This window comes from Ranitomeya variabilis, chromosome 6 (genome assembly GCF_051348905.1).
Source record: "Ranitomeya variabilis isolate aRanVar5 chromosome 6, aRanVar5.hap1, whole genome shotgun sequence".
Lineage (NCBI taxonomy): Eukaryota > Metazoa > Chordata > Amphibia > Anura > Dendrobatidae > Ranitomeya > Ranitomeya variabilis.
Genome location: NC_135237.1, coordinates 176,418,261 through 176,437,628, shown reverse-complemented (window position 1 = coordinate 176,437,628; position 19,368 = coordinate 176,418,261). Strand labels below are relative to the sequence as shown.

General features: G+C 45.6%; 1 protein-coding gene across 2 annotated transcripts in view; it reads left to right on the top strand.

Annotated features, from left to right (window-relative positions):
- Positions 1-19,368, top strand: part of NPSR1 (neuropeptide S receptor 1) — a 914,796-nt gene that overhangs the window by 783,162 nt on the left and 112,266 nt on the right. For both annotated transcript variants that reach the window (XM_077267601.1, XM_077267602.1), the window contains one exon: positions 1,053-1,142. In XM_077267601.1, coding sequence (XP_077123716.1) covers positions 1,053-1,142 — 90 coding nt within the window. The remainder of the gene's footprint in view (positions 1-1,052; positions 1,143-19,368) is intronic.

Below are 19,368 nucleotides of genomic sequence, written 5' to 3'. Positions count from 1 at the left end.
TCAAAGGACGCATATTCAGCTGAAGTCTATTGCAGTACAGGGACCCTTCAGCTCTCTGCACTGCAATGCACTCCAATGGCCAATTAGAGGTAAAGCAGCTGACGTTAGCATGCCAGTCACAAGTGGCACATGACAGTGACATCATGCGCTTCCTGTGCCGACACACTGAAGTCAGCTGTCAGTTACAGAAGAGGAGACTGCCTATTGTGGGAGAGGAGGAAAGTAAGAAAAATAGTTTGGTTTTTAATGTTTTGGAAAAGAAAATGGACATTATACCACAATGGGGTCATTATACTAGGAAGGTGCCCAGGATGGGGACCATTATACCAGAATTAGGTCAAGGATGGGATCATTATACCAGAATGGGGTCCAGGATGGGGGACATTAAACAAGGAAGGTGCCCAGGATAGGGGTTAGTATTTCAGAATCAGGTTCAGGATGAGGGTCTTTATTCAAGGAAGGTGCTTAGGATTGGAGTCATTAAATTAAAATGGGGCCCAAGATGGAGGTTATTATACCAGAATGGGGTCCATGATGGGGGTCATTATGGTAGGACCATGAGGGGGGACATTTTACCAGGAAAGGCCAAGAATGGGGGACATAATAACACAAAGAGGCTCAGGACAAGGGATATTATAACAGAAAGGAGCATAGGATAAGATACATTATTACATCATGATGGTCAAGATGAGGGACATTATTACAGAAAGAGGAGAGGAATGGGGAAATTATTACAAAAATAGGGGCCAGCACAGGGGACTTTATTAGATGAAGGTGATGGAAAGACTATTACATGTATGTCTTTTTAGGAACTAGAATGCTACAAAATCCCTTACATCTGACCAACAAAGAGGTATATCCCACAGATATATAGTAAGAACAAGGACTTTCTGTCATGCAATTTCAAAGAAATATTAAAACATTAGACAACACACAATTTTGAACCTATATTCACTGATTTATCTGTCACAGATGTAAATTATATTAACTGTTTTATGCATAAAAACATTAATTCTTCATGTAATGTTAACTCTTAGTAATCTTTCTCCTAGATGGGAAATTCTCTGCTAGTTACAGTCATCGAGGACTCATATCAAAGGCCAAAATGAAAGCGATAAAATATAGTCTAGTAGTCATTCTTGGTAAGTAAAAATTTATCTGGAAACATTTTAAAAAGGCATAAATTAATTTGACACCTTCAAGTAGACAAATGGCATGTAATTACTTAACTTATCATTATCATCAACTTAACTTATTATTAAGTAAACCAATATATGATATACAATAGGTTCTCTGATTTTAAAAGCATTACTCCAGGGAAAAGTCTGATGAAGAGGCAATTGGTTTGTTCAGCTACTTCTCTAGACGACACCTAGTAAAAAGACAAATACAGTAACAAAAGGCAGCAAAACTCTTAAACTTTTTAATGTTTTCATTGTTCATAATGTGAAGAAGGGATAATATAAAATTAGACTATAGTGTTTGGCTACATGTATAGATAGCCACTAATATCCCAATTTCCAGACTCATAGTGTGACCCATGCATAATACTAGGTAACTATGTTTACCTCCATAACTAACAATGCAAAAACACTGGAGAATACTAGAGTTTTGATAACAAATATAGAAAAACTGAATTTGTTACAATACATAAAAGTATTAAAAGCACAGACAATGTAAATAGATGTGTTGCAGAAAAAAACACCGAAATGGTTGGAGCACCCTGCACACAATTTACATTATATCATGACCGTTATCTGGTAATAGTTGAGGATAATAGGTGAAAATAATCCCTTCCCTAAATATCCCAGAACAATAAGGCCATGTGCACACGTTCAGTATTTTTCGCGTTAAAAACGTGATAAAAACACGAAAAAAACGCTTACGTATGCCTCCTATTATTAACAGTGTATTCTGCATTTCTTGTGCAAATGTTGCATTTTTTTCCGCGAAAAAATTGCATCGTGGAAAAAAAAGCAACATGTTCATTAAATTTGCGGAATTGCGGGGATTCCGCACACCTAGGAATGCATTGATCTGCTTACTTCCCGCACGGGGCTGTGCACACCATGCGGGAAGTAAGCAGATTATGTGCGGTTGGTACCCAGGGTGGAGGAGAGGAGACTCTCCTCCATGGACTCGGCACCATATAATTGGTAAAAAAAAAAAAAGAATTAAAATAAAAAAAAGTCATATACTCACCTTCGATGGCCCCCGGAGTCTTCCCGCCTCTCAGCGGTGCATGCTGCCGCTTCCGTTCCTATAGATGCTCTGTGTGAAGGACCTGCGTTGACGTCTGGGTCACGCGACCGTGACGTCATCGAAGGTCCTGCACGCACACACCATCTATAGGATCGGCTGTCTGCAGAGGGTGAGTATAACCATTTTTTTATTTTTTTATTTTTAACATGAATCTTTTTACTATTGATGCTGCATAAGCAGCATCTATAGTTAAAAGTTGGTCACACTTGTCAAACACTATGTTTGACAAGAGTGACCAACCTGTCAGTCACTTTTCCAAGCGATGCTACAGATCGCTTGGAAAACTTTAGCATTCTGCAAGCTAATTTCGCTTGCAAAATGCTAAAAAAAATGCAAAAAAAACGGGAAAAAAACGCAAAAAAAATGCAGATTTCTTGCAGAAAATTTCTGGTTTTCTTCAGGAAATTTCTGCAAGAAATCCTGACGTGTGCACATACCCTAAATCCCTCTTTAAAGCAAGTCAAGGTCCTTTCATTATTGATAATTACAAACAGCCACCTGGGGATAAGTTCCCATACTCTCTAAGGCGTTGTGTCAGTTTAAATATGCCCAACATGGTGGACACCGGGGGGAGAGGGAAGGGAGAAGAAAAGGAGGTGTTTGTTGGGGGTTGAGGTCCCGCCTCTGCACAGGGGGAATCTCGAGCCATCTCCGCTGTGGTCTCCCATCCTTCTCCAGCTGCAATGGAGCCTGCTCAGCGGAGGCGTCGGTCCCAGTGTCTTGCTCAGTCTGACTCTGTCCAAAGGGTTACTGCTGCTTTTCCAGCTTCTGCCATTAAAGCCAGTACTGGGCAGCGGTGAGCAGACACTTCTGGGACTAAGTCCTGCTTTTCTCGTTCTGAGCATGCCCAGAGTAAGAACTCTCAGTGGAGATCGAGGGTCACATGTTCAGATACTGCAGCTAAATCCATTGGTCCTCCAAGAAGGTCCTGAAGGTGCTCAGGCTCTGTAGCAGCCTCTCATTGGTCCTTCTAGGAAGGTCCTGTTCTTGCTGCAGCTATTTAAGGTTCTCATGACCGCATGGCCATGCGCTAGTATTGAATCAGTTTTGTGCATGCGCCAGTGTGGTCACATTTATGTGTGTGTTCAGGGACTCGGCTGAAATAAGCCCCTAGAATGCCAGCACCTCCGCCGAGGAGATTGTGTGTGTGGATCTAGGGCCCCGGCTGAAATAAGCCCCTAGAATACCGGCTTCTCCGGTGAGGAGATTGTATGTGTGTGTGACCACAGACTGCCTTCAGCTCGGCAGTTAGCTGTGAACTCCTGTGGGGTTAACAAGGCACAGCGTCTTGTTTCCGTGCGACTCTGTGAAGTAACAGAGGTCGCTTAAACCGTCATATAGTGCCGTCATTTGCTAGCAGCAGGTTCCTCCTGCACGGTGGACCCCGGGCTGCAAGCGCACCAATAATAACATCTATATTTACTCAGTGCGTTTCGCTAGCCCTAAGGCTACGTTCACATTTGCGTTGCGTCGGGCGCAGCCGCGACGTCGCATGCGTCATGCGCCCCTATATTTAATATGGGGGGGCATGGTCATGCGTTGTGTTGCGTTTTGTGATGCATGCATTTTTTTTGCCCAAGCGTCAGGGCGCAGAGGACGCAGCAAGTTGCATTTTTTGTGCATCAAAAAACATGGCAAAAAAGGACGCATGCGTCACAAAACAATGCATTTTGCATGCGTTTTGCATGCGTTGTGTGTTGCGTCGCCTATGCATCGCCGACGCAACGCCCAACAACGCAAATGTGAACGTAACCTAACATAATACTAGCGCCAGGGTCTGGCTAGCAATGGCGGACAAACAGCAATCTTTGCGGTACATCCAGCAGCTGGAGGGTAGGTTGGCGGCTCTCGAGCGCACAACCTCAGCTGTGGATGTTACCGCAGTAGCTGTTCAGGCTGCTAGCGTGGCTGCAGCAACTTTGTCCACTGCCACTCCTGTTCCGACCCTATCTCGCCTCCCGCTGCCAGAAAAATTCTCTGGTGATGGCAAATCTTGTAGGGGTTTCGTGAGTCAGTGCTCAATACACCTCGAGCTTCTGGCTGCACGTTTCCCTACAGAGCGGGCAAACGTGGGATTCATTATGTCCCTCCTGTCAAACAGGGCGTTGGAGTGGGCTACGCCACTGTGGGAGCGTGGTGATCATGTGGTGCAGAGTGCTCCGCTGTTTCTGAGCACTCTGAAACAGGTCTTTTTAGGACCTCGAGTTACCCATGATACGGCGCTCCAACTGTTGGCATTGACTCAGGGCTTGTCCTTGGTCAGCCATTTTGCCGTCCACTTCCACACCTTAGCATCTGAGCTGGAGTGGTTGGATAAAGCCCTTATCCCTATATTTTGGAGGGGGCTGACTGACCATGTTAAGGACGCTCTGGCTGCTAGGGAGATTCCCGCCACACTGGAGGAGTTAATAGTTGTATCTACTCGTATTGACCTCCGTTTTCACGAGCGGAGGTTAGAGCGAGCCCAGTGTAGGCAGAGGTTTCGGCTGGCTCCCACCTTCGCCAAACCTTTGGAATCTCCGGTTCAGTCAATCGAGTCACATGAGGCCATGGAGTTGCCACGAGCGGGACCTAAGTCCCGGTTACTCGTGCACTTAGGGTCTGTCATGTTTGCCGGCAGTCAGGACATTTTGCCACCAGATGTCCTCAGCGGTCGGGGAAACGTCAGCGTCTAGTGGTAGTGGGTGGAGGTTCACTAGACACGGCGACGTTTGCCTCCAAATTGTCCTTTAAGGGGACAATTACCATTGGCCCATCCACTCATTCGGTAGAGCTTTGCGTGGACTCCGGGGCGGAGGGCAATTTTATGTCTTCTGCCTTCGCCCAATGACACGCAATACCTCTGGTGATGCTCGCCCAACCAGTGACCGTACGAGTGGTGAATGGGTCAACACTGCCCTCACAAATTACACACCAGACCATCACGTTTACTCTATCCATGTCGCCATCTCATCAGGAGATAATATCTCTGCTCGTCATTCCTGAGGGAATTGATGAGGTCCTGTTAGGGATACCTTGGCCACGGTACCACTCTCCTCATATTGAGTGGTCCACAGGCAGGATTTTGGGATGGAATAAATCTTGTGGGGTAGATGTCAGAGGGAATGCATTCAGGTTGCTACAACTGAGGTACCCACAGATCTCTCCTCTCTCCCCAAGCAATATTGGCCCTATGCGGACATGTTCTCCAAAGGGCTGCGGAGACTCTTCCGCCTCACCGCCCCTATGACTGTCCTATTGACCTCCTGCCTGGTGCTGAGCCTCCCCGGGGTCGAGTCTACCCATTGTCTCTCCCAGAGACGGAGGCTATGTCTCAGTACATCCAGGAGAATTTGGCAAGGGGATTCATTAGGAAGTCTGTGTCACCTGCAGGGGCTGGGTTCTTCTTTGTGCAGAAGAAGAACGGAGAATTACGTCCATGCATTGATTACAGGGGTCTTAACGCCATCACCCTCTGCCCCTGATATCTGAGCTTTTTGACAGGCTTCGGGGAGCAAGAGTGTTTACTAAACTAGATCTGCGGGGTGCTTACAACCTGATTCGCATCCGTGAGGGGGACGAATGGAAGATGGCTTTTAACACCAGGGATGGGCACTATGAGTATCTGGTGATGCCCTTTGGGCTCTGTAATGCCCCAGCCGTTTTCCAAGACTTTGTAAATGATATCTTCCAGGATATGCTCTCCACCTCGGTGGTAGTCTACCTGGATGATATTCTCATCTACTCTCCAGATATAGACTCCCACCGGAGAGATGTGTGCAAAGTCTTCAACCTCCTACGGGCAAATTCCCTCTATGCCAAGTTGGAGAAGTGTGTGTTTGAGTAGGAGTCTTTGCCTTTCCTGGGCTATATCATCTCGGCCCAAGGATTGGCTATGGATCCTGCCAAGCTACAGGCTGTGATGACTGGCAGGAACCCCATTCTCTCAAAGCGGTGCAGCGTTTTATGGGGTTCATTAACTACTATCGCCAGTTCATTCCCCACTTCTCAACTTTGGTAGCTCCTTTGGTTGCGCTCACCAAAAAGGGAGCAAATCACAAATTGTGGTCAGAAGACGTCTCCAAGACCTTCCTCTATATTAAGTCCCACTTTGCTAGCGCTCCCATTCTACATCGCCCTGATGTAGATAAACCTTTCATAATGGAGGTGGATGCCTCATCTGTCGGTGCTGGAGCAGTCCTATTCCAAAAGGATGCTCAAGGTTGGAAGCATCCCTGCTTCTTTTTCTCTAAGACCTTCACACCGGCAGAGAGGAATTATTCCATCGGGGACAGGGAGTTGCTAGCTATGAAGTTGGCCTTCTCGGAGTGGAGACATCTCTTGGAGGGGGCTCATTTTCCCTTCCAAGTTTTCACCGACCACAATAATTTGGTCTATATTCAGACTGCCCAGCGGCTAAATACTCGCCAGGCCAGATGGTCCCTGTTCTTCTCCCGGTTCCATTTCACCCTCCATTTTCTCTCCGGGGAGAAGAAAATTCGTGCTGATGCTCTCTCCCACTCCGTAGTGTGATCAGCAGAGGAGGAGGAACCTCGGCTTATTGTCCCTTCTGAGAGTCTGAGGACCTTGGCTCCAGTTTCGCTTGAGTCTGTGCCCCCGGGTAGGACTTTCGTGCCAGCAAATTTGCGACTGGAGGTTCTCTCTTGGGCTCATTTGTCCAGAGTGGGTGGACACTTTGGGACTAAAAGGACATCTGAGCTGTTGGCGAGAACGTACTGGTGGCCACATATGATCCGTGACGTCGGAGACTATATTCAGGCGTGTGTCTCCTGCGCCAAAAATAAGTCTTCTCGACAATGGCCAGCTGGGATATTATATCCCCTGCCGGTGGCAGACAGGCCTTGGGAGATGGTCAGGATGGACTTTGTGGTGGGTTTGCCCAAGTCTCTTGGCTGTACCATCATTTGGGTTATCATCGATCATTTTTCTAAAATGGTGCACTTGGTGCCGCTTCCCCGGCTACCTTCTGCATGGGCCTTGGCAGCATTGTTTATAAAACACATCTTCCGTCTACACGGTATGCCGGACAAAATTGTCAGTGACCGGGGTCCCCAGTTTGCCTCTCGGTTCTGGAGAGAGCTTTGTCATCTTCTTAGCATTGAGTTGAATCTCTCTTCTGCGTATCATCCCGAGACGAATGGGTTGGTAGAGAGGGCCAACCAGATCTTGGTCACATATCTGCGACATTTTGTCTCAGCCAGGCAGGATGACTGGGCATCTTTGCTATCGTGGGCAGAGTTTGCACTGAACAACGCTGTAGCTGACTCCACTGGGCAGACTCCATTCTTCCTTAACTATTGTCAGCATCCGCGGGTACCTGTGCCAATGCCCGTGTCTTCTGCCGACTCCAGGGTGGCAGACTGGGCTGTGGAGGCACGGGACATTTGGGACCACACTCAGGATGCCGTTCGGGCCTCCAAGGAGAGAATGAGGTCCTCCGCTGATACACATCGGCGCCCCGCTCCGACCTTTTCTCCTGGCGATTTAGTGTGGCTCTCTGCCCGTAACATCAGGCTGCGAGTTGAGTCCACTAGGTTTGCACCTCGCTACTTGGGTCCTTTCAAGGTCCTCAAACAGGTTAACCCTGTGGTCTACCGTTTAGCCCTTCCGCCACGCCTGAGTATCACCGACACGTTTCATGTGTCCCTCTTGAAGCCCGTATTCATGTCCCGGTTTTCCGAGTCATCTGCCAGGACATCGGGTTCATCTTCAGATGATTACGAGGTGAACGCTATCTTGGGGTGCAAGGTGGTATGTGGCAAAAAATTTTATTTGGTGGATTGGAGGGGTTATGGCCCAGAGGACAGGCCCTGGGAGCCTGCTAAGCATATTCGAGCTCCGCAGCTCATTGCTGCCTTCGAACGTAGCGAGGTCCAAGGAGGGGGGCCCTAGGAGGGGGGTAATGTTGGGGGTCGAGGTCCCGCCTCTGCACAGGGGGAATCTCGAGCCATCTCCGCTGCGGTCTCCCATCCTTCACCAGCTGCAGTGGAGCCTGCTCAGCGGAGGCATCGGTCCCAGCGTCTTGCTCAGTCTGACTCTGTTCAAAGGGTTACTGCTGCTTTTCCAGCTTCTGCCATTAAAGCCAGTACTGGGCAGCGGCAAGCAGACGCTTCTGGGACTAAGTCCTGCTTTTCTCGTTCTGAGCATGCCCAGAGTAAGATCTCTCAGTGGAGATCGAGGGTCACATGTTCAGATACTGCAGCTAAATCCATTGGTCCTCCAGGAAGGTCCTGAAGGTGCTCAGGCTCTGTAGTAGCCTCTCATTGGTCCTTCTAGGAAGGTCCTGTTCTTGCTGCAGCTATTTATTTTCTCATGACTGCATGGCCATGCGCTAGTATTGAATCAGTTTTGTGCATGCGCCAGTGTGGTCACATTTATGTGTGTGTTCAGGGACTCGGCTGAAATAAGCCCCTAGAATGCCGGCTGTCATGAATCCCAATGGCTAGGGATAGCACAGGACAAGCAAAGTACAAATATATTACGGACGAGCTCTAGGGTGATGGAACCTGGGCTGACCGCTGCCCTACGCCTGACAAACGCAACTAGAGATAGCCAGGGAGCGTGCCTACGTTGGTTCTAGACGCCACGCACCAGCCTAAGAGCTAACTAGCACTGCAGAGAAAATAAAGACCTCACTTGCCTCCAGCGGAATGAACCCCAAAAGATATAGTTGCCCCCCACATGTATTGACGGTGAAATGAGAGGAAGGCACACACATAGAGATGATATATATAGTTTTAGCAAATTGAGGCCCGCTGTAAACTAGAAAGCAGAACGATACAAAAGGGGACTGAGCGGTCAGCAAAAAACCCTAATAAAAAAAAAACCATCCTGAGATTACAAGAACCCATGTGCCAACTCATGGCACATGGGGAGAACCTCAGTCCACTAGAGCTACCAGCTAGCATAGAGACATAATAAGCAAGCTGGACAAAAAACCAAACAACTGAAAATCAGCACTTAGCTTATCCTGAAAGATCTGGGAGCAGGTAGGCAGGAACCAAACAGAGCACATCTGAATACATTGATAGCCGGCAAGGGAAATGACAGAAAGGCCAGGTAAAATAGGAAACACCCAGCCACTGATGGACAGGTGGAAACCAAAGGCCGCAACCCACCAAAGTCACCCAGTACCAGCAGTAACCACCAGAGGGAGCCCACAAACAGAATCCACAACAGTACCCCCCCCTTGAGGAGGGGTCACCGAACCCTCACGAGAACCCCCAGGGCGATCAGGGTGAGCTCTATGGAAGGCGCGGACCAAATCAGTCGCATGAACATCGGAGGCGACCACCCAGGAATTATCCTCCTGACCATAACCCTTCCACTTAACCAAATACTGGAGTTTGCGTCTGGAAACACGAGAATCCAAGATCTTCTCAACAACATACTCCAATTCTCCCTCCACCAGCACCGGAGCAGGAGGCTCAACCGAAGGAACAACGGGCACCTCATACCTCCGCAACAACGACCGATGGAACACATTATGAATAGCAAACGATGCTGGGAGATCCAAACGAAAAGATACAGGGTTAAGAATCTCCGAGATCCTATAAGGACCGATGAACCGAGGCTTGAACTTAGGAGAAGAGACCTTCATAGGGACAAAACGAGAAGACAACCACACCAAATCCCCAACAAGAAGTCGGGGACCCACGCGGCGACGGCGATTAGCAAACTGCTGAGTCTTCTCCTGAGATAACTTCAAATTGTCCACCACCTGATTCCAAATCTGATGTAGCCTGTCCACCACCATGTCCACTCCAGGACAATCCGAAGGCTCCACCTGACCAGAGGAAAAACGAGGATGAAACCCCGAATTACAAAAAAAAAAGGAGAGACCAACGTGGCCGAACTAGCCCGATTATTAAGAGCAAATTCGGCCAGTGGCAAAAAAGCAACCCAGTCATCTTGATCAGCAGAAACAAAACACCTCAAATAAGTTTCCAAGGTCTGATTAGTTCGCTCCGTCTGGCCATTCGTCTGAGGATGGAATGCAGACGAGAAAGACAAATCAATGCCCATCTTGGCACAAAACGTCCGCCAAAATCTAGACACAAACTGGGATCCCCTGTCAGAAACGATATTCTCCGGAATCCCATGCAAACGAACCACGTTCTGAAAAAATAAAGGGACCAACTCAGAGGAGGAAGGCAACTTAGGCAAGGGCACCAAATGAACCATCTTAGAAAAGCGGTCACACACAACCCAGATAACGGACATTTTCTGTGAAACCGGGAGATCAGAAATAAAATCCATGGAAATGTGCGTCCAAGGCCTCTTCGGGATGGGCAAGGATAACAACAACCCACTGGCCCGAGAACAGCAAGGCTTAGCTCGAGCACACACTTCACAAGACTGCACAAAGGTACGCACATCCCTAGACAAGGAAGGCCACCAAAAAGACCTGGCCACCAAGTCTCTAGTACCAAATATTCCAGGATGACCAGCCAACACAGAAGAATGGACCTCGGAGATGACTCTACTGGTCCAATCATCCGGAACAAACAGTCTTTCTGGTGGACAACGATCCGGTTTATCCACCTGAAACTCCTGCAATGCACATCGCAAGTCTGGGGATACGGCGGACAATATTACCCCATCCCTAAGGATACCAGTAGGCCCAGAGTCTCCAGGAGAGTCAGGCACAAAACTCCTGGAAAGAGCATCTGCCTTCACATTCTTTGAACCTGGCAGGTATGAAACCACGAAATTGAAACGAGAAAAAAACAACGACCAACGAGCCTGTCTAGGATTCAAACGCCTGGCAGACTCAAGGTAAATGAGATTCTTGTGATCAGTCAAGACCACCACACGATGTTTAGCACCCTCAAGCCAATGACGCCACTCCTCAAATGCCCACTTCATGGACAAAAGCTCCCGATTACCCACATCATAATTGCGCTCGGCGGGCGAGAATTTTCTAGAGAAGAATGCACATGGCTTCATCACCGAGCCATTAGAACTTCTCTGTGACAAAACCGCCCCCGCTCCAATCTCGGAAGCATCAACCTCAACCTGAAAAGGAAGTGAAACATCTGGTTGACACAACACAGGAGCAGAAGAAAACCGGCGCTTAAGTTCCTGAAAGGCCTCCACGGCAGCAGGAGACCAATTAGCAACATCAGCACCCTTTTTAGTCAAATCAGTCAAAGGTTTAACAATACTGGAAAAATTAGCAATGAACCGACGATAAAAATTAGCAAACCCCAAGAACTTCTGAAGGCTCTTAACAGATGTAGGTTGTGTCCAGTCACAAATCGCCTGAACCTTGACGGGATCCATCTCAATAGTAGAAGGAGAAAAAATGTACCCCAAAAAAGAAATCTTCTGGACTCCGAAGAGACACTTTGAGCCCTTCACAAACAGAGAATTGGCCCGCAGAACCTGAAACACCTTCCTGACCTGTAGAACATGAGACTCCCCGTCATCAGAAAACACCAAAATATCATCCAAATACACAATCATAAACTTATCCAGATATTCACGGAAAATATTGTGCATAAAGGACTGAAAGACTGACGGAGCATTGGAGAGTCCAAAAGGCATTACCAAATACTCAAAATGGCCCTCAGGCGTATTAAATGCGGTTTTCCACTCATCACCCTGTTTTATCCGCACCAGATTATACGCACCGCGAAGATCTATCTTAGTGAACCACCTAGCCCCCTTAATGCGAGCAAACAAATCAGTCAATAATGGCAATGGATACTGATACTTGACTGTAATCTTATTCAGAAGGCGATTATCTATACAAGGCCTCAGGGAACCATCTTTTTTTTTTGCCACAAAAAAAAAACCTGCTCCCAGAGGGGACGAAGATGGACGAATATGTCCCTTTTCCAAGGACTCCTTAATATAATTCCGCATAGCAGTATGCTCTGGCAGTGACAGATTAAATAAACGACCCTTAGGGAACTTACTGCCAGGAATCAATTCTATAGCACAGTCACAATCTCTATGCGGAGGGAGCGAATTGAGCTTAGGCTCCTCAAAAACATCCCTATAGTCAGACAAAAACGCAGGGATCTCAGAAGGAGTAGATGAAGCGATTGAAATCGGAGGTGCATCATCATGAACCCCCTGACATCCCCAGCTTAACACAGACATTGTCTTCCAGTCCAGGACAGGATTATGAGTTTGTAACCATGGCAGACCAAGCACTAGTACATCATGTAAATTATAAAGTACAAGGAAGCGAATCACCTCCTGATGAACGGGAGTCATGCGCATGGTCACTTGTGTCCAATACTGCGGTTTATTCATAGCCAATGGTGTAGAGTCAATTCCCTTCAGAGGAATAGGAACTTCCAGAGGTTCCAGACTAAAACCGCAGCGTTTAGCAAATGACCAATCCATAAGACTCAGGACAGCGCCCGAATCCACATAGGCATCGACGGAAATGGAAGACAGTGAAAAAATCAGAGTCACAGACAAAATGAACTTAGGCTGCAGAGTACCAATGGCAAAAGATTTATCAACCCTTTTTGTGCGTTTAGAGCATGCTGATATAACATGAGCTGAATCACCACAATAGAAACACAATCCATTTTTCCGCCTATAATTTTGCCGTTCACTTCTGGACTGAATTCTATCACATTGCATAGTCTCAGGTGCCTGTTCAGAAGACACCGCCAACTGGTGCACGGGTTTGCGCTCCCGTAAACGCCGATCAATCTGAATGGCCATAGCCATAGACTCATTCAGACCTGTAGGCGTAGGGAACCCCACCATAATATCCTTAATGGCCTCAGAAAGACCATTTCTGAAGTTTGCAGCCAGGGCGCACTCATTCCACTGAGCAAGCACCGACCATTTCCGAAACTTCTGACAATATATCTCCGCTTCATCATGCCCCTGAGAGAGGGCTAATAAAGCCTTTTCAGCCTGAATCTCCAGGTTAGGTTCTTCATAGACCAATCCCAATGCCAGAAAAAACGCATCCACACTGAGCAATGCAGGATCCCCTGGTGCCAATGCAAATGCCCAATTCTGAGGGTCGCCCCGCAGGAAAGATATTACAATCTTGACCTGTTGAGCAGGGTCTCCAGAGGAGCGAGATTTTAAAGAAAGAAACAATTTACAATTGTTCCTGAAATTCAGGAAGGTAGATCTATCTCCAGAAAAGAACTCTGGAATAGGAATTCTAGGTTCAGACATGGGAGTGTGAACAACAAAATCCTGTATGTTTTGAACTTTTGCCGCGAGATTACTCAGGCTGGAAGCCAAACTCTGGACATCCATGTTAAACAGCTAAGATCAGAGCCATTCAAGGGTTAAGAGGAGGTAAGAAGCAGCTAGACAGCAATTAAGGGCTAGGCAGCAAAACTCTGAAGGGAAAAAAAAAAAAAATTTCCCTTAAACACTTCTCTTTCTCCTGCTTCAGCCCAAACAATTAACACTTTGTGGGCCGGCTATACTGTCATGAATCCCAATGGCTAGGGATAGCACAGGACAAGCAAAGTACAAATATATTACGGACGAGCTCTAGGGTGATGGAACCTGGGCTGACCGCTGCCCTACGCCTGACAAACGCAACTAGAGATAGCCAGGGAGCGTGCCTACGTTGGTTCTAGACGCCACGCACCAGCCTAAGAGCTAACTAGCACTGCAGAGAAAATAAAGACCTCACTTGCCTCCAGCGGAATGAACCCCAAAAGATATAGTTGCCCCTCACATGTATTGACGGTGAAATGAGAGGAAGGCACACACATAGAGATGATATATATAGTTTTAGCAAATTGAGGCCCGCTGTAAACTAGAAAGCAGAACGATACAAAAGGGGACTGAGCGGTCAGCAAAAAACCCTAATCAAAAAAAAACCATCCTGAGATTACAAGAACCCATGTGCCAACTCATGGCACATGGGGAGAACCTCAGTCCACTAGAGCTACCAGCTAGCATAGAGACATAATAAGCAAGCTGGACAAAAAACCAAACAACTGAAAATCAGCACTTAGCTTATCCTGAAAGATCTGGGAGCAGGTAGGCAGGAACCAAACAGAGCACATCTGAATACATTGATAGCCGGCAAGGGAAATGACAGAAAGGCCAGGTAAAATAGGAAACACCCAGCCACTGATGGACAGGTGGAAACCAAAGGCCGCAACCCACCAAAGTCACCCAGTACCAGCAGTAACCACCAGAGGGAGCCCACAAACAGAATCCACAACAGCCGGCACCTCCGGCGAGGAGATTGTGTGTGTGGATCTAGGGCCCTGGCTGAAATAAACCTCTAGAATACCGGCTTCTCCGGTGAGGAGATTGTATGTGTGTGTGACCACAGACTGCCTTCAGCTCGACAGTTAGCTGTGAACTCCTGTGGGGTTAACAGGGCACATCGTCTTGTTTCCGTGCAACTCTGTGAAGTAACAGAGGTCGCTTAAACCACCATATAGTGCCGTCATTTGCTAGCAGCAGGTTCCTCCTGCACGGTGGACTCCGGGCTGCGAACGCACCAATAATAACATCTATATTTACTCGGTGCATTCCGCTAGCCCTAAAAGTGTTGGTGTCCACTATGTCAGGCATATTTAAGGCCACAATCAAGAAGTTATGTTGTAAAGAGCTCCTCGGTGTGTCCTAGTGTGGGATTACTAGTCTCCTGCGACTCAACATGGTGGGAGGTAGGAGGTTCAGAATGAGAATTAAGTGATCCAGACTGTTGACTGGTGATTCTGGACTGTGTGGAAGACTGGCTGGTGCTGCCAAGCATGCTGGAAGCATCATCTGCTATCCAACTAACCACCTGTTCGCACTGGTCTGGCTTCAGAAGTTTGCCTCCCTGCAAAATGGAACAGGAATCTTTGTGTACTTACTGGACTCCTTAAACATTTTCTAATTGCTAGGTCTCTGTAAGGTAAGTATCCTTAATTAATTGAAACTCAATTTTTTAATGATCAAAATAACTTGGTTAACTGTAGCAGGCCAAGTGGTTTTTAAAAATGTCAAACCACCATAATTTTACACAGAGCACTTTAAACTGTATAGATGACTTATTGAATCCAGAAAAACATTTTTGAATGCTTTTTGGCAGTTGTATATACCACCGTAATGTAGCACTAACCACATTAAACTGTGTGGATGTCTAATTGAATCTAAAAAAGGTTTTATTGTTTTTTTGGGAGTTTTGTATACCACCGATATGTAACACTAAGCAGTGCGTTAAAGTCTATGGATAACTGATTGAATCCCCAAAAAGTTTTCAAAGTATTTTTGGAGTTTTTTATACTATCGTATTGTAACACTACCCATGTTAAACTTTGTGAATCTAGATTACTAATGACTAATTAACTCCAGAAATGTTTTTTACTTTTTTGCAGTTTTAAAAACCACTGTAATGTAATACTAACCATGCTAATCATTATGTATGACTAATTGAATCCACAAAACTTTTTTCGATGGATTTCTGGAGTTTTATATACCATTGAAATGTAATTCTAAAAATGTTAATCTCTATGGATGACTAATTGAATCCACAAAAAAATTTTGAACAGATTTTTTAAGTTTTATATATTATCCTAATATAACACTAACCACATTAATCTCTATGGATGGCTAATTGAATCCCCAAAAATCCCCATTTTTACATACCACTGTAATTTGTGAAGTTTTATGTACCATCATAATGTAACACTACCCATGTTAAACTTTATTAATCTAGATTACTAATGACTAATTGAAATCCAGATTTTTTCTTACTTTTCTTGTAGTTTATATACCGCTTTAGTGTAACACTAACTGCTCTAAACATTATGGATGACTAACTAAATCAACCAAAAATTTTTGAATGGATCTTAGGAGTTTTACATTCCACCATAATGTAATACTAACCACGTTAATCTCTATGGATGACTCTATGGATGACTAATTGAATCCACAAAAAGTTTTGAACGGATTTTTGGAGTTTTATATACCATCTGAATGTACTGGTTAGACTAACCACATCAATCTCTATGGATGACTAATTGAATCCACAAACAAATTTTGAACAGATTTTTGGAGTTTTATATACCATTGTAATGTAACATTAACCATGTTAATCTCTATCGATGACTAAGTGAATTAACAAAAAAATGTGTATCTTTTTTGGAGTTTTGTATACCATCGTAATGAAACACTTACCACATTAATCTCTATGGATGACTAACTGAAATCACAAAAAAATTTTGGACAGTTTTTGGCAGTTTTACATACCACCGTAATGTAACACTAACCACGTTAAAATTTATGGATGACCAATTGAATTAAAAAAACATTTTTTAACTTTTTTTGTAATTTTATATATCACCGTAATGTAAAACTAACCACATTAAACTCTATGGATGACAAATTGAATCCACAAAAATAGTTGAACAATTTTGTGAAGTTTTTTATAGCATTGTAATGTAACACTAACCATGTTAAAGTCTATGGATAACTAATTCAATCCAGAAAAAAAATTGTGAACTTTTTTGGAGTCTTAAATGCCACCATAATGTAACACTAACCAGATTAAAATGTAGGGATAACTAATTGAATCCAGAAAAAACTTTGAAGATTTTTTTATTTTCTATTTCAGCATAATGTAACACTAAAATGTATGGATGACAATGTAGTCAATTTGTCTCCCAAAAAGAATGTGGTCACTTGCAGCAGCTATATATTTAGCAATGGACTGTAAAGCCCTAAGCCTTGCCTAAAGATTGTATTCTGCCACTCTTCCTGATCCTGCAACTGTCCCTAGGCTAAAAGCAGAATATGTCTTATACAAACAGCAAAGCACAGGATTAGCCCTTAGAAGGACTGTTAGTATGATGGTTCAGCCTCAGCACCAGTATCAACGCTAGAAGACTCTTAGTTAAACTGTGCACACACAGGTTTTGATAGCTGCTCTCTTCCATCAATCTGTCTCTGAGCTGTGCAATGGGGTCAGTGAGCCGAGCATGGCGGTGCCTGTCTTTTTTATAACCTCTGATGAGGAAATGCGGCCAGCCATACACAGTAATGCGACTATTAAGATGGCATGCTTATTGGCTGTGTAACAGATGCCAAACATGCAGGGCAGGGATTTGAGCTCTAAATTTAAGCACCAGCTAATGCTCGTTGAGTGCCAAGCACATCCGAGCACCCAGATACTAGACACTCGAGTGAGTATCACTGGGAACGTTCACTCATTCCTAATATTGATGCTATTGAATATTTTTAAATATTTTTGGCAAAGTTGTTTAGGGGTTTTTTTCTATTCTATTTATTAAGACAGGCCCCGACTTAAGTTTTTGAGCCCTTTCTTCTTTTAGTCCATTGCATTATCTAGCCTGTAAATGTTGCACTGACAGGCAGCCTCTGCATGTTCTAAAAGGAATTCAGATACTATATGTTGGACATGGAGATCATTGTTGGATCTCATGTTGTAGCAACTAGGGTTGAGCGACTTTCATTTTTTTAAGATCGAGCAGGGTTTTGGGAAACCCGATTTTGTCCAGAGTCGAGTCGAGTGCAGTCGGCCGATTATCGCTAAAAGTCGGGGATCGACCGAAACACGAAACCCAATGCAAGTCAATGGGGAAGCATAGTCGGCAGTGAGTGGAGGCCAGGAAAACACCTACAGTGCCCATTTTAATGCCAAAAACATCCATTCTTGTTTCTGAAGCTTGCCAATCTTAATTAACTGTATAATAATAGTTGGGCATAGGGAATTGGGGGAAAGTTGTGGGGGGAGTAGGGCTGGCTCAAGTTTTTCGTGGGCCCAGGAAATGCGGACTACGTCACGGCAGTGTTGCAGGGAAAGGTAAGTATTTAAAAGTTGCAAGTGCTGTGATCCTGAGCAAGCAGGGGGGCCCACTCGTTCGCATTGCCACTGGCACAGGGCCCCTCAAAGTACGGCGGTGTGTTTGCATGGCGGGGGCGCCTCCCACCAGCAGCGACACTTTTGCGTACTCTGAGGGGCCCTGTGCCAGTGACGTCGCCAACGAGTATGCCCCCCCACCTGATGAAGGAACCTGCACTTTCATCTGCACTTTCCTCTTTGTCCCTGTGTAAGGTGGTATAACATGCGGGAAGGGGAACCTTACTTTCAGCAGGGACAGATTCTGGCTGTGTAGAGTACAAGGGGAATGTAGTGGTCTAGGTCAATGTACCAGCAGACTCATTTAGCAGTGGCTGGGCAATGGGCAGGATGAGGAGGAAACAGATATAGGGCCAAAGAATAAAGTAGGCTACATGCAGTTCAAAATTGGTAACAGGACTAAACAGGCGGCATTGCTTTGTTCAGTGGAGTAGCAAACCCAAGAGCAGCAGACACTGTTTCAAGGGCCTAACCACACTAGTAGGCCAAATGCAGTTTAATATCTGATAGTATAGGGCGAAAGCCAGAATGTGGAAGCTCAGCTTTGTTCAGTTGAGGACAACACCAGGGAGGGGCAGACACCTTTAGTAGGCCGGAAAAGCCTATTGCATTTTTTAAAATGGTAATTTGGAGCAGAAGGTTGAAGCTCAGCTTTATTTAGTTGAGGGCAACACCAGGCAGGGGCACACAGACAGACACCTTTAGTAGGCCGGAAAAGCCTATTGCATTTTTTAAAATGGTAATTTGGAGCAGAAGGTTGAAGCTCAGCTTTATTTAGTTGAGGGCAACACCAGGGAGGGGCAGAAGCCGTTAGTAGGCCCTAACCACCATTTTTTTTTTTAAAACCACTTAATGAGAGCCGGAAGGTTGAAGCTCAGCTTTATTTAGTTGAGGACAACACCAGGCAGGGGCACACAGACAGACACCTTTAGTAGGCCGGAAAAGCCTATTGCATTTTTTAAAATGGTAATTTGGAGCAGAAGGTTGAAGCTCAGCTTTATTTAGTTGAGGGCAACACCAGGCAGGGGCAGAAGCCGTTAGTAGGCCCTAACCACCATTTTTTTTTTTTAAAACCACTTAATGAGAGCCGGAAGGTTGAAGCTCAGCTTTATTTAGTTGAGGACAACACCAGGCAGGGGCACACAGACAGACACCTTTAGTAGGCCGGAAAAGCCTATTGCATTTTTCAAAATGGTAATTTGGAGCAGAAGGTTGAAGCTCAGCTTTATTTAGTTGAGGGCAACACCAGGCAGGGGCACACAGACAGACACCTTTAGTAG